A 20,672-nucleotide genomic window follows, 5' to 3' on the forward strand; every position below is an offset into this window, starting at 1 on the left:
CTCCGACCTTACCCCAAATAAAGGACCCGCAGAGAGAACCCCAGCTGCCTTCACCGCCTCCTCTTTTGGGGTGTCAGGCCCCGCCCTCGGCTTTGTGGGGCAGATATTTGCCCCAGTATAGGGACCCCTGGAGCCGTCGCCTGCCGAGCTGCTTCCGTCAGCCCCGGATGCTTCCCTGGCCAGAAAACATCTGGATTTGTTTGTTGTGCTTGGCGGTGCTGTGCGGGCAGCGTGCCGGAGGGGCTGGGGGCTGGCCAGCTGCCTCCCCCTTTTCCAGCCTAGTTAATTACCTTCATCAGCTATTAGAGCCCTTAATTGGTGTATTCCTGGCTGCGGGCTGCTTAGGCTTGCAAGTCTGTGAGAAGGCACAGGTGAGGCTGCGGGCACTGCAGCATGAGCAGATGCAATGTCTTCCTTCGCCTCCTTCTCCTTCTCCTCCCCCCTTCATGCCTAGCAATGGATCATGTTTATATAAAGCCCATGCAGAGCTCGTATAAAGCCCACCAACTGTGAGCCACCGCTTGATAAAGGGCTTTAAATCAAGGGACCCCCTCGCCCATCCCTGCTGGCTTTAACAAATAGCCCCTGGATGGACTGGGGACCCACCTGAGGTTGCCTGAGCCCCCAGGGCTGAGCTCCCACCTCCCGCTCCCTCAGGGCAAGCGTGGGAATGGTTCCCCATGCTCTTCCACCGTGGGAAAAATGAAGCTGCCCCAGCAAAAATGACCCCAGCTGGGCTTCCCAGAGCATCCCTGCAGCAAGCGGCTGGGCTCACGGCTTGCCAAAGCTCTGCTTTTCCAGTCCAAGTACCCACTTGAGATGTTGTGACATTTTTTTTCCAGTTGCTCTTTCGAGGGATGGCTTCAAAAATGTCAGCTGAGAGCTGCCACGGAAGTGCACTCACGTGATGGGGAGTGGGAGCCTGACATCTTGGGATGTACCGTGAGATGGGATGGATGCAGGGAAGGTCAGCCCAGGGCAAAGTGCCGAGGTCCCAAAAGACATCCCTAGGGATGTGCTAGGGCTTGGGAGATGCTCCTGCTGTGAAACCCCCGGCTGCTGGAAAAGGAAGAGCCTTTGATGGTCTTGAACCAACACCATCAGCATCCTCAGGGCGGGCACAGAAAGGCCGACTGGTTTTCACAGAAACATAGAATGGTTTGGGTTGGAAGGGACCTTAAAGATCATCTAGGTCCAACCCCCCTGCCATGGGCAGGGACACCTTCCACTAGCCCAGGTTGCCCAAAGCCCCGTCCAACCAGGCCTTGAACACTGCCAGGGAGGGGGCAGCCACAGCTTCTCTGGGCAACCTGTGCCAGTGTCTCACTGCCCTCACAATAAAGAATTTCTTCCTTACATCTAATCTAAATCTACCCTCTTTCAGTTTAAAGCCATTACTCCTCATCCTATCCCTACAATCCCTGATCAAGAGCCCCTCCCCAGCTTTCCTGTAGCCCCTTTTAAGTACTGGAAGGCCTCAATAAGGTCTCTCCAGAGCCTTCTCTGAACACCCCCAACTCTCTCAACCTGTCCTCACAGGGGAGGTGCTCCTGCCCCCTGATCATCCTCATGGTGTCCTCCAGACCTGCTCAAGTAGGTCCGTGTCCTGGCATTGGTGCCCCCAGAGCTGGACACAGCACTGCAGGGGGGTCTCACCAGAGCAGAGTAGAGGGGGAGAATCCCCTCCCTGGACCTGCTGGCCACACTTCTCCTGGTGCAGCCCAGGATATCATTTGCTTTCTGGGCTGTGAGCACACATTGCTGGCTCATAGTTTTCCATCCACTACTACCCCCAAGCCCTTCTCCTTGGGGCTGCTCTCCATCCACTCCTCGCCCAGCCTGCATTTGTGCTTGGGATTGCCCCGACCCATGTGCAGGACCTTGCCCTTGGCCTTGTTGAACTCCATGAGGTTTGCACGGTCCCACCTCTCCAGCCGGTCCAGGTCCCTCTGGATGGCACATCCCTTCCCTCCAGCATGTCGACCGCACCACACAGCTCGGTGTCATCATGAACTTGCTGAGGGTGCCTCGATCCCACTGTCCGTGTCACTGACAAAGGTGTTAAACAGCGCCGGTCCCAGCACTGACCCGAGGAACGCCACTCGTCACTGCTCTCCACTGGGACATCGAGCTGTTGACCACAAGTCTTTGAGTGTGACTGTCGAGCCAATTCCTTATCCCCTGACTGGTCCATCCATCAAATCTGTGTCTCTCCAATTTAGAGTCAAGGATGTCACGTGGGACAGTGTCAGATGCTTTGTGGGAGTCAGGCTCAGCACGGTGAGAGCTGGGCTCCGGTAAGGATGCCCTATGGCCATGGTTTTGGGGCTGTCTGGGATGTCCCCAGGGCCCCAACCAGCATGGCTTATGGCCACAGAGCAGGGCCACATTCAGACCTACCCCTCAGGCAGCATGAGGTTGCCCAGGGGGATCCCTTGGCCCCAGGGGATGCCCCAGCAGAGCCTGGCACCAGGATGCAGGACCACGCTTGGAACATCCTTTCATCTGCTGCCCTGGCCCAACTCAGCATCTCCGGTGGGCGGGCAGCGACCCCAGTTCTCACCCCACCTAGTCCCTGTTCTCACCCCACAGAACCAGAGTGAGCCTGGTAATGGCAATTAATTAACTTTACTGAGCTCAGTGGCCACCGTTGCTGGGCACCACTCTCACCAGGGCAGGCTCTGCCCTCGCCAGTCCCAGAAGGTGCCGTTGCTGGTGGCCGAGAGCTGGGCCAGCAGCCGCAGGACGCCCCGAACGCTCTCCTCCACCGTCACCGGGCCCTGCAACATGGGGAAAAAAATGAGCCCAAACCCCCCTCCTGGCACCCCCAGCCCCAGCCCTGGGCATGGTGGGATGCCACCTCCAGCCAGGCAGGTTGGGGGAGGCTGGAGATGCTCTAGCAGCCAAGGAATGTGGCTTTGCACAAACTGATAATCTGTAATGTGGGTGCTATAAGGATGGAAGTTAATTTTATGGTTCCTAATAAGTGACTCATTTATTGCCTCCGCAAGCCAGCACGGGAGTAAGCCCTGCCCGGATACACTGCAAGAGGCTGCTCGTCTCCGACCTTGCCTGCCTCCCCTTGGCACGGTCAGAGGAGAAGCCAAATTTGGGGTGATTATGGCCCCCGGGCTGCATGAGGTGCTGGGGAGGCAGCACCCTGGGTGCAGCCCTGGTGCTGGAGTCGAGTGTGGGGCCGGGGTGCCCTCTGCTGACATGCGATTGGGATGGGAAATGAAATAAAAAATAGAGAGGAAACTCGATTGTTTTGGGGGAGAGCCTGGAATTGGCCCTTTGCTGTGGTGGCGAAACTCCTCTGGGACTGAGGAGCTGCCCCCAGCAAGGGATGTCCCAGGGAAAGGAATGTCCCCAGGAAGGAATGTCCCCAGGAAGGGATGGCCGTGGGAAGGGATGTCCCCAGGAAGAGATGCCCATGGGAAGGGATGTCCCCAGGAAGGGATGCCCATGGGAAGGGATGTCCCCAGGAAGGGATGCCCGTGGGAAGGGATGTCCCCAGGAGGGGATGCCCATGGGAAGGGATGTCCCCAGGAAGGGATGCCCGTGGGAAGGGATGTCCCCAGGAGGGGATGCCCATGGGAAGGGATGTCCCCAGGAAGGGATGCCCATGGGAAGGGATGTCCCCAGGAGGGGATGCCCATGGGAAGGGATGTCCCCAGGAAGGGATGCCCATGGGAAGGGATGCCCGTGGGAAGGGATGCCCATGGGAAGGGATGTCCTCAGGAAGGGATGCCCATGGGAAGGGATGCCCGTGGGAAGGGATACCCATGGGAAGGGATGTCCCCAGGAAGGGATGCCCGTGGGAGGGGATGCCCATGGGAAGGGATGTCCTCAGGAAGGGATGCCCATGGGAAGGGTGCCCCAGGAAGGGATGATCATGAGAGTTTGCCAAGAGAGAGTGGCCATGCATGTCACTCACCATCCCCCGTCCCAAGGGAGGTGTCACACAGCCGGGGTCCACCGACACGCAGAGGATCCCGCTGCCCCCATACTCCAGGGCCAGGCACTTGGTAAGCATGTTCAGAGCAGCCTGGGGGGGACAACACACACACACATACACCCCCGCCACCATCATGGGCTGGCAGTGCCATGGCTGGTGGTGGGGAATCCCACAGGAGGTGACCCCCAAACTCCTCCCTGGTCTCCTGGCAGTGGTACCTTGCTGCAGCGGTAGCAGATGTCCTGCCTCTCCTCCCAAGCCTCCGCCGCCTCGATGGAGCCCAGGATGCTGGAGATGTTGACAATGGCGGCTCTGCTGCAGCTCATCTCACGCTGCCCTTCAGCCTCGGCCGCCTCCTTCAGCAGGGGCAGGAATGCCTGTGGGGGACGGGCGCTCAGGTACCACCATCCTCTTCCTCCTCGCTCCCAGCATTTGGGGCAGGGGGTGCCTGTGGCCTCACCTGGCTCGTCTGCAGGGGCCCGATGGTGTTGGTGGTGTAGACGAGGGTCATGTTCTCTGCCGTCTCGGTGGTCAGCGTGCTGCGGCGCGTGGTGCTGGCGTTGTTGATCAGGAGGTTGAGGCCGGCGCTTCCCACTTCCTCCCTCACCTTCCCAACCGCCTCCTTGATGCTGTTGGGGTCTGTCACATCTGCAAGGGGACAGGAGGGTTTAGGGACTGGCTGGGGAACATGTCCTGGGCAAGATGTTGTAGGACATGTTGGGAGGCAGCTCCCAGCCACTGAGCATCCTCCTGGTCCCGGCAGTGACCTGGTTGGGCTGAGCCAAACTGAGGGACCCGCCTTCTCGGGTGGCATTTCTCAGAGCCACCCACGGGTGCCATTAAATCCCAAGAGACTTCATTCCCTTCCCACCCCAACACCTACCTAGGGGCAGGACCAGGACGTTGGGGCAGCCCAAAGCCACTTCGTTGATAGCCTACGTGAAGAAAGCAGGGAGGGGGGGTGGTGTCAGGTGTGTGTGTGGGGGGGGGTCACTGGGAGCCTGGCCCTGCGCCACGCCGGAGTGGGAGCTGGGCGGCCCCGCGTGCCATGGTCGGCAGGTTTCAACAAGCCCCAGTGGGAGAGATTTGGGGCGAGTCGCTGCTTCCCTGCACCCAGCTGAGCCCAGTGCCTTCAAAGCCCCCGGCACTGATGCCCCCGGTGTGGGGGCTGCCAGCAAACCACCCCCCTGGCACCCCCCACCATGCACTTATCTATACCAAGAGGAGAAAAAAATTTAAATATATATATATAAATATTTTTCCATGCCCTTCACGGTGTGGAACACTGACGCTCAGCCCCCCCCCTGCCAAAGCCAGGTGGGGATGGTGGCATCCCCAGATGCTGCATTTCCCAGCCCATCCTGGAGCTGACCCCTGCTGTGTCCCCCCCACCCCCAGCACCCTCCCTACCTTCCCCTGGGGGTCCAGGCAAGCGGCAAAGAGGTGCCGGGGGGGGCTGGGCTGCTCCAACAAGCCCTTCAGCAGCCCCAGGCCGAGCCCCCCGTCGCAGCCGGTCAGCAGGACGCTGCCCACACTGAGCCCCTCCATCCCCACCGCTCACCGCAGCCGGTTGTGCCGCCCCGGCAAGGTTTGGCAATCAGCTTCGGTAATTTGGGAGGTGACAGCGCGGGTGCTGCCGGGATGGGTGGAGGTGGTGGGGGGCACCGCCTGCACCCCCTCACCTGGAGGTGATGGGGCAGGGGGATGGTCTTCTGCATCCCATCACCTTGACCATGGGGATGTCTCACCCCCTCTGTACCCCACAGAACCTGCTCCCCCAGCCATGGGCACCCCAAAGGGGTGATGGGACCTTCCCACCTGTCTCCCATTATTGGGGTGACCCTGGGGTACCAGCACATCCATATGACCGCAGGCGAGGCTATTAATTACAGTACAACCTTTATTAATACTGGAATCTTCACAGTGCATTCGTTACTTGTAGCAGTGACTATGGAAACTGGGGGGAAGGGGTGGGTGGGAAAGAGGGGAATTGCCACCAAAAAAAAATAAAATAAAAATAAAATTAAAAGAAAAGAAGGAATGAAAAAAAGAGAAAGAAACCTGGCGGAGGGATGGGGAGGGGGGGAAGCGGCGGCAGAGGCGGGAGCAAGGGGAAATAAATTAAAAAAAAAAAAAAAAAAAAGGACCAAGTTAACAACAGCACCAGAAAAGTTACTTCAGTCAAAAGACAGGTCGTTTTTTTTTCTTTTCCAAGGAATTTTTGTTTTCTGTACAAAATAAGAGACCCCCTCCCCCCCCCCTCCCCCAAACCCAAACATTTGTCACTTGGCATCAGCGGTTCTGGGCAGGAGAAAGGGTGTGGGGGGGGGACTAAATCGTTATTCCTAAGGGAAAGGGAAAGGGGGGGCTGCGATGCGACAGACAGCGGGGCAGTGGGGGGGGCTATGTACAGCGGGGGGGGCCAGGGGGGTTGTGCTTTCCTCCAGCCGCCGGCAGAAATCAGCTGCTTCGCTTAGGGGGGGGGGTCTGGGTGAAACCCCTGGCCCCCGGCCCCCACCCCCAGCAGGACCCTGCGCAGGGTCTGTGGGTACTGAGGGAGAGGGAGGGAGTTTTGGGGGGGGCTGGGGGGGGGTGCCCAGTGATTCCTAAGGAGAGCAAAGGTTCGGCATCCTCAGCCACTGTGTCCCAGTGTCCCTCTAAATTGGAGGGGGCTGTAGTGCCTGTGCTCCCACTGTCCCATCACCCTCTCACACATGCCCCCCCTCCAAACCCCCCAGCCCTCTCCCTGCTGCTTCTGACCCCCAAAATGGGTCTGAGCTGTGCTGGCCCCAAGCAGACAGCTGGGGAGGATGGGGACAGGGCCCCCCGCTCCTGGTACTGCTCCTGCCGTAGCCCCCATTGTCCCTGTCCCCTCTACTGGGGCTGGGGCCACCCACCTGCACCCAGTGAGGGAGATGGGGAGGGAGAAGGGAAAACAGCGAGAGAAGAGGAAGAGAGGAAAAAAGGAAAAGAGAAAAAAGGAAAGGAGAACAAGGAAAAAAGAAAGGAGAACAAAAGAGGAGAGGAAGAGGAGAGGAAGAGGAGAGGAAGAGGAGAGGAAGAGGAGAGGAAGAGGAGAGGAAGAGGAGAGGAAGAGGAGAGGAAGAGGAGAGGAAGAGGAGAGGAAGAGGAGAGGAAGAGGAGAGGAAGAGGAGAGGAAGAGGAGAGGAAGAAAAGAAGAAAAAGCGATAAGAAAAGAATGAGAGAAATAAGAAAAAGAAGAATATGAGAAGAGAAAAGGAGAATAAGAGAAGAGAAACAGAGAAAAGGTGAAAAAGAGAAAAAAAAAGAACAGAGAAAGAGAAAATGAGAAAAAGAGGAGAAAAAGAGCCAAAGAGAGAACAAGTGAAGGAAGGACATAAGGGAAAGGAAAGGGCTGGGAGGGGTGGGAAGGAGGAGACAGAGGAGCAGAAAGCGGGGGCCGGCGAGGGAGGGGCAGGGGCAGCAGGTGCCGGCGGGTGGGGGGCTTCCGGGGAGGCACAGTGGGTGCCCCCGGGGGGGTCCGTCGGCCGTGGTGGGTGCGTCCCCGCTGGCCAGGGCGTCATCACGATATCCGCGGGGCCGACCTGTCGTTGGTGACGGTCCTGCGCAGGCGCACCCCGCGCCGGATGGCCACCAGCATATCTTCGGCCGGGGGGTCCATGGAGGCCGCCGGGGGGGGCGCGGGGGTCTCCTCGCCAGGGCCGGACCCCGCGAGGGCGGTGGGGAAGGGGAACTGGCCTTCCCCCAGGGCGTGGGCACCGGCCACCAGCTCGCCGATCTTCTCCACCAAGCTGTGCCGGTTGGCGGCCAACTGTTGGTCCTCCTCTTCCTCGGCAGAGAGGTGCTGGCCAGCCCCGGGGTAGACAGAGATCTCCATGGCGCCGCCGCCCCAGGCGGTGTTGGGAAGGCTCAGCCTCTTGGGCGAAGCTTTGGCAAAATCCAGGGGGTTCGGCGAGGCGTCATCGGCGTAGAAGACGCACTCTTCGCTGCCCACTCGCGTGGGACCCGCGTAGCTGGGAGAGTCGGGCACCGTGGGGGTCTTCACGGGGACGATGGGGGGTCGGATGGGGATGGGGCCGGCGTTGGAGAGGGTACGGCGGACCGAGGGCTTGGTGGAGGGTGTGCGGCGGATGGTGGCCACTCCTGGGGTGGTGCCAGCTGGTAGGTTGGTGCCGGTGGGCAGCCCAGCGGTGGAAGCGGGGCGCTTGGTCTGGATCATCCGCCGGTAGTTCTGGGCGATGTTGCTGTTGCGTGGGATGGTGGAGGACTTGTCAAAGTCGCTCTGGGGGTCGCACTCTACATCGCCGTTCACCGAGTAGCAGTCATAGTCAGAGCCTATGAGGAGGTGGCAGCACGGTCAGCGTGGCTGGGTGGGTGGCCCAGCTGGCACTGCCAAGCCCAATCACCACCTTCACGATGCAACCGCAGCCAGCCCCAACCAACGCCGCTGCAGCGTGACCACAACCGCCTAAACCACCACCACAACACAGTCCCAACTGGCCCCAACCATTGCTGGCACAACATGCTCACCATCAAGCCGAACCATCACTGTCACAAGGCAACCACAAGCAAAGCCAACCATCACCATTGGAAGGCAACCACAAGCAAAGCCAACCATCACCATTGGAAGGCAACCACAAGCAAAGCCAACCATCACCATTGGAAGGCAACCACAATCACCCCAACATTGAAATCACAACCAAAACCAGCTGTCACCATTACAACGTGACCACAACCAGCCCCAGCCATGACCATCACAACTAGCCTCAACCATCACTGCCACATGGTTGTAGTCAAACCCAACCATCACCACCACAACCACCCCAACCACCACCATCACCACACGATCCCAGCCAAGCTCCACCACCACATGCTCACAACTGGCTCAGCCAATACAATTTCAGCAAAACATGACTGTCCCCGTGGTTATTGATCTCCAGCTACCACCTCTGCTGTCACCACCCACCATCTGCCACCGTCTCAGCCTGTACCCAACCGCTGTGCACAAACACGTCACCACAAACCATCACCAACCACACTCCACGTGGTGCTACCTATTATTGCAATGCCTGGCACAACCGTAGCCATGGAGACCCAACTAACACCCAACTAACCCAGAATCCTCGTGGTTACCACATGGCACAACACTTGTGCTGCCCACTGAACCCCCAACACACACAATTGTTAAATCTTCCCCGACCAGCCCCCATGTGACACGACTACAGCCCGATGCTACCAACACCTAGAGCATGCAGATGCGCCCCAGGACCACCAAAGCCTCTGCTGTCCCCCTCCCCTCTCCGGGTGCCGTTTTGGGTGGCTCCAGGTGGCCCTCGCTGCCATGGGGTGGGTACCTTGGGAAGGGATGGTGTCCTCGGAGCAGGAGGGGGTGGTGGTCTGCGTGCTGTAGCCGCTGGAGTACTGCAGCGAGTCCCGGCTGCTCTTCTGGTGCTCCAGGCTCAGCCCCCGGGTCAAGACCATGGCCAGGTCGCTGGCGGCGGGGGACACCTCCTCCCCGTGCTGCGGGGGCAAGGGGACACCATCAGCACCCTGGTTCCTCTCTTGGGAGCCCCCCAAAAGCCCCCCACCTCTGTGCTCGCCCTGCCAGAGCTGGTACCTTGGCGGCAATTGTGGCTGGTGACATTCGGGGCCTGGGAGCATCCTCGCCGCCGATGCCCGGGTACCCGCTGGCGGGAGAGCCCATCTCGGCTTCCCGCAGGTGCTCCACGCGGTCCTTGCGCCGCTGCAGGGTGGGGACCACCGGCTGGTCGTAGGGGCTGGCCTTGGACCAGTCCTGCAACGGGCAAGGCACAGGGTGACGCTGGGGACAGCGGGACCAGAAGCAGGGCAGGGCAGGAGGGGGCAGGCACCAACATCCACCCCCAAGCCACAGATACACCCCGTGGGAGGGGGTGGGATGGGGGGAATCTGGGGGCTGAACCTCCCCGAGGTGTGGGGGGACCCATGTGTGAAACACAACGCTTGTGGGAGGGGGGACAGCGCTGGGGAAGGGAGGAGAGGAAAAAGAGGGTGCTGCTGCTGAAAGCTTCACCTTTCCACCACCTGCCCGTGCCCCGGCGGCAGAGCAAGAACTAACCGAGGTGGGGGAGCTGCACTCGCTAACGGACTGGCAGGTTTCGGAGGCCTCCGAGGACGCCGAGCTGGAGGACTTCTGCCGTGCCGGGAGGCCGTGCCACGAGCCGGAGGGGAGAGAAGAGGTGGTTAGCAAGCACAGCCACAACCACGGCGCACAGCAGCATCCGCAGCTTCCCCAGCCGGCCCCAGCCCCCAGCCCATGGCAGCAGACGCAGAGAGGCAAGCAGGATCTGACCCGGCGTGGGAGTGGGATACTTGTGCCCCATCCCTGGGCACGCCCATGGCGCCCCTGAGCAGGGCAGCATCCCCAATATTCCTAATATTTATCTCCTGTGATGCCAACACAGCTGGAAACACATCTTGGGGTGGGTCCCATCACCTCTGCACCGGACCCTTGTGTTGCACTGAGCAGCACCCACCCATTCTACAGAAGGGAAAACTGAGGCACGGGGGTGGGCAGCGCTGAACGCCCCATCCCCGTACCTGGCTGGTGATGTCCGAGGGCATGGGGGAAGGTGGTTTGGAGTAAGTGGCGTCCTGGGAGATGAAGCCGGAGTCGTGGGAGGAGACGCTGGAGAGGCGGGTGGCGGTGGCGGGGGGCTGCGCCAGGCTGCGGTAGCGATAGGTGGAACTGGGTGAGCAGGTCTGAGCCCCGCCGGGCCACGCCATGCCACCCTTGGCACTGCTAACGCTGCTGGGGGGGCGCCGGGGGGGACGGGGACACGCCAGCGGGGAGGACAAAGGAAGGAAAAGAGAGTTTAAGACGGAGGTTTGGAGGTGGCGGTGTCCTCAGGCACCCTGCCCCACACTCCAGCCTGGGGAAACTGAGGCACACGGTCCCCCCGGGGTGACCCTTTCCCTTCTGGGGTCTCCCACTGGCAGGGGAACATGGCAAAGGTGACATGTTTGCCCCCAGACCTCCCCCGCACAGCTCACATCATCCCCAAAAGGGATCCCCCGGAGGACAGGGCACGTGCCAGGCACCTCTCCTACCCCATCGGCCCACCAGCCCCGACCCCGCACTCATCCCAGTGCACCAAGACCAGTTCCTCCACATTACTGGGGACCCGTTGGCCATACGGACACGTGGAGGTGGATGAGCACCTCGTGAGCACCCCCAGAGGTCGTTAAGCACCATTAGCCCCTGGGGTTAACGAAGGGGCTGGATTTCCCAGCAGTGGTTGGGTGTGGAGCCCACCCCACCATACCTGCACATGCTGGACTTGCGGGAGCTGGAGCTGCTGGGCGAGGATGGGGGGGTCTGGTAGGACCAGCTGTAGTCAGAGCCCTTCAGGTCCTTGATCACCTGCAGGAAGGATGGGGTTTAAGCCCCTCAAAGATGCTCCTCCCCACTTCCCCTGCCCTCCCTGGTCCCCCCCACTGACCTGCTCGCTGGCGGGGGGCAGCTTGTGGGGCTCGGCGGTGAGCACCACCAGGTCCTCGATGATGCCCTGCAGGTGGGTGATCTCCCCCAGCATGGTGAGCTCCCCGTTCTGCGGCCAGACAAGGGGGAGCATCAGCACCCACCGGGCAGCAGCGACCCCCCCGCAGCCCCTCCCGGCCCCTGGCGCTCACCACCACGGGCTGCAGGAAGGTGATGAAGGTGCAGAAGCGACCCCGCTCCTCGATGAGGGCTTTGCGGACCGCCTGCTTCTCCGTCTCCTCCAGCAGCAGGTACATGTCGTTGACGTCCTGCAGCGCGTTGTCCAGCTGGGGCTGCAGGTCCCCCTTCCCTGCGAGACGGGGTACCATCAATGCTGGGCTCCCCCAACACCCCCCCCAATCTGCTGGGGGTCCCATGGCCAAGCCAAGGCCACCCCCAGGCTCCGGCTGGGAGACATCACCCCATCGTCACGCCCCAGTGGGTGCCATGGGTTCCCCTGTGCCCATATCCCACGGCAGCCCCGGCGGGGGGCTCCTCCGCCACCCCATCCCCAACCCTGTCGCCTGGGACCAGGGGACCCGCCAGGGTGCCACCGCGGCGGGGCTGGTGTCACCCCGGGATGCGGGGTGCAAGCTAAGCTAAGCTAGAAGCAGGGCAGGGGGTACAGGGAGTGGATGGATGGACGGACAGACAGACGGACAGAGGCAGCCCCGGCCCCGGGGAGACCAAGGGGGAGCAGATGAGGAAGCAGAGAGAGGGGGCCGGGAGGGGGGGCCAGCGGTTCACTTACCAAGTAGCTCTACAGGAAGGATGTGGAGGGGAGGGAAGAGAGAAGGAGACAGAGAAAACGTGTGAAAAGAGGCCGAGGGCCGGGTGCGCCCCCGCCTCCCCGCCACCCCCCTTTCTGTGAGGGGGCAGCGGGACCCCCCCGGTGCCCACCAACCCCAGGAGGCAGTCAGGGTGCCCCATCCGGGATGCCCACCCCAGCCGGGGGTGCTGTGGAGGGGCTGGTGGGGGTACCCCCCCCCCCAGGAGACCCCCCCCCCTCACCTTTGCGAGCCTTTTTCTGAAGCTTGAGGGTGTCGGAGGATTTTTTCTTGATCTCGTGGCGGGCTCGCTTGTACTCTGGGGGCACAGAAGTGGTGTCAGAGGGGACCCCCCTCGCCAACTGGCGCAGCCCCCCAGCACGGATTCAGCCCAGCCTGGCCGTACCTTTCGCGTGGTCCTTGTCGAGCTGGTTGGCAGTTTTCTTCCAATCCTCAATCCTGTCCTGCAAAGGGTTTATCAGGCTCTCCATGAGGGCGCTGGAGCAGGGAGAGAGAGGCAGAGAGCGTGGGAGAGCGCAGGAGCTGGCGGGGGGGAAGCCAGGACCCCCCACCCCAGGCCCAGCCGACATCCAGCATCTCCTTCTTCAGAGAAGGAGGGCTGAGCCCGGCCAACTCGTGTCACTGATGCCCTGGGCACACTTACTTGGTGAACTGCCGGAGCTTGGCCTCGATGCTGCGGTGCCGCATGCACATGCGGGTCAGCGCGGAGCCGATGTCCCTTGTGGCACCTGGGGGGGAGCGAAATGCTGCTGACGAGGGGCAGGGGACACCCCAACACCAATCTCAGCCCAGTTTGTATACTGGGACCAGGCTGGCTCGTGGGCGGACAACCAGCACTGGGATGTGCTGGGCTTCAGGGACACTTTGGGTTGGAGTGGCTCGCTTTTTCCCCCAATAAACCCACTAAATATTTGTTAGTGGATGTTGATTGATTTAAAGCACTAAATATCCCTTCCCGCAGCTTTGAAATGAAAACCTGCTCCCGGTTTGTCTCAAATCCAGCGCTGGGGAGGGGCAGGGAAGGGAGGGGGTGAGGTAACGCGCAGCCAGCCAGGCATGGACCGAGAAACTGGCTGGTCAGGAACAAGCAGCTCCAGGACCGGCTTCCCTCCCTGGCTCAGTGCCAGGCAGCCGGCTGCATCCCTCGCCTCCAGGCATGATCCCGAGTGTATAAAAAGGAAGTCAGAGCTCCCTGCGGGGGTATTGGCCAGCAACAGAAGGCAGGAGTGTCCCTTTTTGATGAAACCGCTGTTAACTCTGAAGCCTAAGGATGGCCACATGGTGGCAGTGCTGCCAGCAAATCCCAGGAAAAGCAGCAATCCAAATCCTTGGGTGCAGGCTAGGGAGTGATATTCTGCCTTTCTCTCCCCCAAAAAGCCCCCAGAAACACCTCCCGCCCTTTGCAGGAGTTTTGGGTACCCCCCAGCCCCGCAGTACTGCGGAAATGGGAGAGCACCCGGGCCAAGGGCCTTCTCCTCCTGCGCCAGGGTATTCTCCTAATCTTGCTCCTAATCCTGGCTCCTGCTGTTCCTAATCCGATTCCCTGTGTGCTCACGTGCCTCGTGCAAGGCCGCCAGCTGGCCCCCACCCAGTGCCCTGCCTCAGTTTCCCCCCATGCCGCCACTCTGCCTCCCCCCGCTCTCCCGCTCAAAAGCAGGGATGTCCCCAAGATGCCACCACCCGGTGCAGGGTGGCCCGTGATGCCAACCCCCGTGTGCTGGTCCCCAGCATCCCCCCTGTGTCCCCTCCTCCTCGCTTTCAGTGCCTGGGCTGGAGGGGAGCTGGGGGAGCCCTAATCCCCCCTCCCCGGTGCAGTGGGCCAGTGGGTTTGGAGGCAAAGCTGATCCCGGCTCAAGCTGCTGCCTCCTCCTCCTCCTCCTCCTCCTCCTCCTCCTGCAGCTCCAGATGGCCTGGATGCCGCCAGTCTGCAAACCAGCCTGGGACCATCTGCTTGGCAGAAGCCGAGCGGTGGGAAGCAGCTCCTTGCCACCAGTGGGCACCCAGAGCGGGTCCAGGGGTCCGGCCCCGCACCCCAAAGCAGCATGGGGGGGCCCCACCTGCAGCCTCAGCTCTTCACCTCGCCTCTGCGGCGGGTTGGGGTTTGTCCCCGCAGCACTTGAGCGTGTGCTCCTGCATCTTCTCCCTCCATCGAATCGCTCTTCCCCAGAGCCCCCTGGAGCAGCCAGGACCCCCCCCCCCCAGCACCTCCTGGGTGGCTGCAGGGGACAAGGGGCACAGGGAGGGTGGCTCAGCCCCATACCTGGGTGCGTCCCAGGGGGCAGAGATGGAGGCAGGGGACCACATCACAGGGCTGAGTCGCCCCAAATCTCCCCACAAGCAGATTATCCCCACCAGAGGATGCTGGCTGAGCACCCATGGGTGGTGAGGAGTAGCACCCACAGGAGTGCCCCCCTGCACCCCCCTGCTTCCTGGGGGATGCTCCACCTCGGGGTGGGGACAGGTTGGACATGTTTCCATGGATGGTGGAGCCGCTGCCTGAAGCCTCCCCCAGCTGCATGGGCAGGGGACACCCCACAGGGGACACTCGCCACCCGCCCCCCTGCCCCGGCCAAGCCCAGGGACACCCACCCCTGGGTGGGGAGGACCCTACCTCGGGTGTTGGTGGCCATGTCGGCCACTTTCTGGAAGGCATCCAGGAAGGCAACTGCAGCCAGCACCGTGGTCCTGCGGCGGAGAGAGTGAGAGGGGAGCTCAGCGGGCACTGGGCACCCCAGGATGTGCTCACGGGGGTGGGTGGAGTGTCCCCTGCCCACCCCTCCCCAGCCACTCACCTGAGCTGGGAGTGCAGCTTGGTGGCCTTTGAGTTGAAATCCTCCCAGATGGGGTAGGAGCTCTGCAAGGAGGGAAGGGGACAGTGAGACCTGGAGCCCCTTGTTCCCCTGTACCCCCACCCCGGGCAGGGCAAATCCCCCCTGCACCCTTACAGCAGCTGGGTGGCCGTGCCTGGCTAGGTGTGGCTTCTCTGATGGCTAATAAAGGCTGAGCAGAGCCATTTTTCCCTTTTCCAGTCTGGCCACACAATCTCACAGACCATGGAGAACTCAGGATTTTGGGTGATGTCTTCCTCAAAGGGGTCAAGGCAGCTTATGGGTTTGGAAATTTGAGGGGAGGAAAGGAGCTGGTGCAGAGACAAGCAGAGCCCTCCAGCACCCACAGCCTTCCCCAAAGTAGCGATGGCCCCGAAGCCCCTCATGGAGGGCTCCAGCCCTGCAGTGGGTAGCCCCAGTCCCCAGCTCCCCCAGGCCCATGAGGACCGAGGGGGCAGGAGAGGAGGTCTGGGGTCCCCCCAGCCCTGAATGAGGCAGTTGTGTGGGGACAGGGACAGGTCACAGGTGCTGGGGAGGCCACCCCAGCGCCGTCCCGGTGAGGCCACCCTGGTGCCATCCTGGCCAGGCCGTTCTGATGCCATCCAGGTGAGGCCATCCCAGCAAGACCAGTCCCAGTGCCCTTGTGGTGAGGTCATCCTAGGGGTGTCCTGGTGCCACCATCCCAGCAAGGCCATCCCAGCACTGTCCCAGTGCCACCGTCCCAGTGAGGCCATCTCAGCGCTGTCCCGGTGAGCCCAGTCCCAACAAGACCAGTCCCAACAGTGTCTTGAAGATGCCAGTCCCAGTAAGACCATCCTGGTGCCATCCCAGTGGGGCCAGTCCCAGTAATGCCAGCTCCAGTGCCATCCCAGCAAGGCCAGTTCTGGTGCCATCCCAGCAAGGCTAATCCTGGTGCCACCATAGAGCGAGGCCATCCCAGTGCCACCATCCCAGCGAGGCCAGTCAGGTTGTCCTGGTGAGGTTAATCCTGGTGCCAGCTCAGTGAGGCCATCCCAGTGCCAGCCTGGCACAGCCAGTCCCAGTGCCACCATCCCAGTGAGGCCATCTTGGTGCCTTCCCAGCAAGGCTGGTCCCAGTGCCACCATCCCAGCAAAGCCATCCCAGTGAGGCCAGTCTTGGTGCCACCATCCCGGTGAGGCCATGCTGGTGCTGCCACCCGGGTGAGGCCAGTCCTGGTGCTGTTGTCCTGGCGAGGCCATCCTGGTGCCACCATCTGATGGCAGTGTTGGAGGCTTCCAAACTCCCTTAGGGTGGCCACCAGGTTGGGACATGGGCACGGGCGCTGGCTTTGCAGGACACAGGTCACTGCACATCCCCACGACCCCAGCTTGGTGGCACCTCTGGGGACAAAGTTTGCACTGAGTGGGCACAGGCCCAGCCCAACATTGTTTTTTGGGACCATGAAAGCCTCAATTTCCTCACGAGTCAGCAAAGAAGGGGGTTGAGGATGCCACTTCATGTGCCACTTGTGGCAGCACCCTGGCTCAGGGCCACAAGTCCCCGGGGGACTGCCATTGCTGGGGGGCTCAGGGCCACTGTCCCAGGGCCACCTTCCTCATGCCACCTCGGGCAGGGTGAGCAGAGACTCCCCCCAAACAAAGGGGCAGGTCGTGATGCCCCCAGCACCCTGCGGTGCCAGGCAGGAGGAGGATGGGGATGAGGACAATGGGGACAAGGACATGCCAAGGTCACCCAGGGATGCTGAGCACGCTGGAAGAGAGGCAACAGGAATGAAGGTGGCTCAGGGGACACTTGGGGACTGCCACCAGGCTTTGCTGCCCAAGCCCTCCCCAGTGCAGGCCGAGGGGTGCCGAAAAGCCACCCGCCATCCAAACAAGGTCCCTTTGCGCCCGTGCTCAGCACAGGGCGCCCGCCCGAGGGTCCCTAAGTGCATCGCTGCTGTTAAACACCCTCAGCTCTTTGGGCAGGGGATTTATTTTTCCTCCTCCCCCAGCGTCAGGACACCCACGTGGCCAGGAGATGGGGACAGCGATGGGGACGATGCACCCTTAGGGGCGAGCGGTGCTGAGCCGGGGCTGCGCAGGGTTTGAGCTGAGCATGTTGGGGCTTTTTTCTTATTTTTTCTTATTTTTTTCTCATCTTTCCCACCTTCAAGTGGCAAGAAAATGAATCCAGCCCGGTTTCCTCGGGCACGGTGGTGCGTGACGCCATGGTGAGGGGCTCCCAGCCCACCCACATCCCGATGGGGCTGGGCACGCCGCTGCGTGGCCGCGCTGGCACCAGCCGGGGAGGGGACAGCTCTGGGGGGCTCATCCCCTCCGCAGCCTCAGAGGGGGAACGGGGAAACTGAGGCACAGGCTGCTCCCACCTCCACCCTGGCAGCACGGGGCTCACCAGGGCTGCCAGGAGGGGATGGCCGGGGTGAAGGTGTCTGGGGGGGGCTGATCATCCCACCACCCTTCCCCACCAGCCCCAGCCCTCACCGCCCTGGGGCCAGTCCCCAGAGAGAGGGGGATTTTTTCCCTTGAGGGCTTTTCTCCCAGCCCCAAGCTGGAGTCCGGCCCGCAGAGCCACCACCACCCCTCGAAGGGGTTAATCTCCTTCTTAGCAAGGCTTTTTTTTTTTTTTTTTATCCCCCCTCCCCTGCTTTGGCAATGACAGCATTGTCTGGACTGGGCTGCAGCAAGAGAGGAAGAGGAGGAGGAGGAAGAGAGCTTTTGCCTCCCAAAAACGACTGGGGCTAAACCCCAACGCTGGAGCCGGCAGTGGGAATTTTGGCCCCCCGAGATGAAGAAATCCAGCTGGTCCCCTCCTCCCTTCTCAGCCCCCAGGCAAAAATACCCCCCAGCCTTCTTTTTTTTTTTTTTTTTGAAATGAATATAAACAAAAAAAGGCTTTTTTTTAAACACGGCCCCATCCTGCTCCCAGGAAGGGTGGAGGCGATGTCCCCTCCCCAGGTTGGGAAATGGGATCGAGGAACCGGGGGAACCTTTTTGTTCCATTGGTGCAAACCCAAGCGGGTCCGGCAGAAATCCAAGCTGGGGAGCGGAGGGTGGCAGGGGCAACGCGATGCCCGAAACGGGCAGCGATGCCTGATGTGGGGCCAGCAGCACCCGACGTGGGGCAGCAATGCCTGGTCTGTGATACCTGACATGGGGCTCCGATACCCGGGGATGGATCCGGGGGCTGGTGTGGGGCTCTGACATCCGACATGGGGCTCCGATACCCGGGGATGGATACGGGGCTGGTGTGGGGCTCCGACATGGGGCTCCGATACCCGGGGATGGATACGGGGCTGGTGTGGGGCTCCGACATCCAACATGGGGCTCCGATACCCGGGGATGGATACGGGGCTGATGTGGGGCTCCAACATGGGGCTCCGATACCCGGGGACACATATGGGGCTGATACGGGGTTCCCACACCCGACATGGGGCTCCGATGCCCGCGGACGGATGCGGGGTGGCGATCCCCAGCCTGGGGTCCGATGCCCAACGCCGGGCCCCGATGCCCAATACGGGGGTTGATGCGGGGCTCTGGCACCCAGTGCCAGGCTCCGAGAGCTGATGTGGGGCCCCAACGCCCCACACAGAGCTCTGATACCCGGGGACGGCTGTGGGGCCGCGATCCCCAGCACGGGGTCCGATGCCCAACACGGGGCCCCCACGCCCAGTATGGGGCTGGTGTGGGGCTCCGGCACCCCAGTGCCAGGCTCCGACACCCGCCGCGGGGCTGATGTGGGGCTGCGATACCCGCCCCGGGGCCGCGATACCCGGCTCGGAGCTGGGCAGCAGAGCCCCGGTACCCGCCCCGGGGCACGATGCCGGCCGCTCCGTGCCCGCACGGGGGCTGCCCCGGGGGGCGCGGGGTGTGTGGGGGGGGGTGAGGTGGGGGGGGTGTCACGGCAGCGGAGCGGGGCGGGTGTCCCTACCTTCATGTCGTTGATGATGGCTTGGAAGAGGCCGCCGAGGGCTCCGCACTCCTTCTCCGCCGTCTCCATCGCGGCGCTGCGGCAGCCCGGGGCGGGCGGCGCCGCCGGGGGAGGCCGCGGCGGCGGGCCAGGCTCAGCGGCGGCGGGGGGCGGGCGGCGCCCGGGCGGCGGCGGCGGCGGCGGCGGCGGGGCGGCGGAGCGGCGGGGGGGCCGGGCGGGGCGCGGCGCGGCGCATCGCCCCCTTCCCCGGGGGCTGAGCGGACCCGCCGCCCCCCTGGGCCGCCCCCCTGGCGGCGGCGGAGCGGGGCGCGGAGCGGGGCGCGGAGCGGAGCGCGGGGCGCGGAGCGGAGAGCGGCGCCCCGGGGCGGTGGCGGGGGCGGAGCGGGGCGGGATCTGCGCGGCACATGCGCCGCCCGCCGCGGGGCCGGGGTGCGGGGTGGGGGGAGGCGGAGGGGGAGCTGGGGGGATGCCGAGGGTGCGGGGAGGCGGGGGGGATGGGATGCTCGGGGGAAGCCCGGGGGATGCTCGGGGGGCAGCAGCGGGCACCCGGAGGATGCGCTGGGATGCGCTGGCCCGGTGGTGCTCGGGGACGCGCCGGGAGCTGCTGGGGGGGTGGGGAAGGGAGCAGCTCCGGGAGCCCCGCGGGATGCTTGGCCTGGGGTGCAGCCCCACGGGTGGGGGCAGCACCGGGGATGGCTCACAGGGCAGCGGAGGAACCCCAAGGGGTGCTCTTGGGGTGCTGGGTGGGGAACGGGAGAGCCCCGGGGTGCTGGGCCTGGGGTGACCCTCGGGACCGCTGCAGGATGCTCGGCGGCAGCCCCAGAGCCCTGGAGGTGCGGGGTGATGCTGCCTCCGGGCCAGGGCTCCCTTCAGCTTCTCTCCGAGGGCTGTTTGACCCCCACTGCCTCCCGGACCCGGGGAAGGCCCTCGCCGAGGTGTGCTGCAGGCAGCCCCCTCAGTGCAGGTCGAAGTTTAACACCTCTGGGGTGATTATTTGGCAGCTCTGAAACGTCTTGGGGCACTCGATTGCCGGCGAGCCGTGGGAAACGTGTGGCCTGCCAGCAGACAAGCTCTTCCCCGTAGCCATCCCGAGGCCCCATCCCCAGCCTCCTGGGATCTGGGGGTGCCAGGCTGAGTCCTGACAGACCTCACCACACCTCACACTGAAAGGATGCTCAGCTGGCACAAGGGGCTCAGCCTGAGCTGCCTCTTCCCCCTCCTGCCAGAGAAGCGGCCCCGATCCCCCACCGGCGATGCCCCGGCGGCACCGCGCCGCTCTGGCCGGCGCTGGTCAAGAGCCACCCATAAGGAAACGATTACGGCTCGGCGCTCTGGCAGCTGGCTGGAATTTCTCCCCATAAACTCCATCCCTTGGTGTGGAAAGAGGCCGCTCAGTGGCGGTGAGCCCGGCAGGAGCGATGGGCAGAGCCCCGGGGCCAGCAGCAGCCCTGGCCCTGCTGGCAATGACCCGGCAGTGGTTGGGGACAGGCAACAGGGACACCCCCGGTACCCTGAGCCGTTGGTGGGCTTGGGAAGCCACCGCTTGCCCATCCTGAAGGGTTGGCTGTTAAAATTAACCCGCCGTGACCGGGTTTGGAAAGCCCTTTCCCGGGAATGACAGGAATGTCTTTATCCCAGCCAAAGCAGCGCTGGTGCGGGGCTGTTTGGGGAACCCGCTGCCAGAG

General features: G+C 62.8%; 2 protein-coding genes across 4 annotated transcripts; both read right to left on the bottom strand.

Annotated features, from left to right (window-relative positions):
- Positions 1-2,666: 2,666 nt before the first annotated feature.
- Positions 2,667-5,506, bottom strand: LOC141929998 (C-signal-like). The gene is made up of 6 exons (XM_074840240.1): positions 5,369-5,506; positions 4,842-4,893; positions 4,419-4,606; positions 4,177-4,335; positions 3,938-4,048; positions 2,667-2,780 (listed from the first exon to the last, which is right to left on the bottom strand). Exons 1-6 carry the CDS (start codon positions 5,504-5,506, stop codon positions 2,667-2,669), a joined length of 762 nt encoding a protein of 253 aa, XP_074696341.1.
- Positions 5,507-5,840: 334 nt separating this feature from the next.
- Positions 5,841-19,125, bottom strand: MTSS2 (MTSS I-BAR domain containing 2). 3 transcript variants are annotated; one of them, XM_074840221.1, is made up of 14 exons: positions 18,988-19,125; positions 15,040-15,101; positions 14,859-14,932; positions 12,891-12,975; positions 12,633-12,724; positions 12,471-12,545; positions 11,612-11,769; positions 11,422-11,529; positions 11,245-11,342; positions 10,520-10,646; positions 10,038-10,112; positions 9,558-9,734; positions 9,295-9,460; positions 5,841-8,275 (listed from the first exon to the last, which is right to left on the bottom strand). In XM_074840221.1, exons 1-14 carry the CDS (start codon positions 19,054-19,056, stop codon positions 7,503-7,505), a joined length of 2,139 nt encoding a protein of 712 aa, XP_074696322.1. In that variant the 5' UTR covers positions 19,057-19,125; the 3' UTR covers positions 5,841-7,502. The 3 variants fall into 3 exon arrangements, with proteins under 3 accessions (XP_074696322.1, XP_074696321.1, XP_074696320.1); XM_074840220.1 differs by having other exon boundaries at positions 10,520-10,727; XM_074840219.1 differs by having other exon boundaries at positions 10,520-10,730.
- Positions 19,126-20,672: the final 1,547 nt, after the last annotated feature.

This window comes from Strix aluco, chromosome 14 (assembly GCF_031877795.1).
Source record: "Strix aluco isolate bStrAlu1 chromosome 14, bStrAlu1.hap1, whole genome shotgun sequence".
Lineage (NCBI taxonomy): Eukaryota > Metazoa > Chordata > Aves > Strigiformes > Strigidae > Strix > Strix aluco.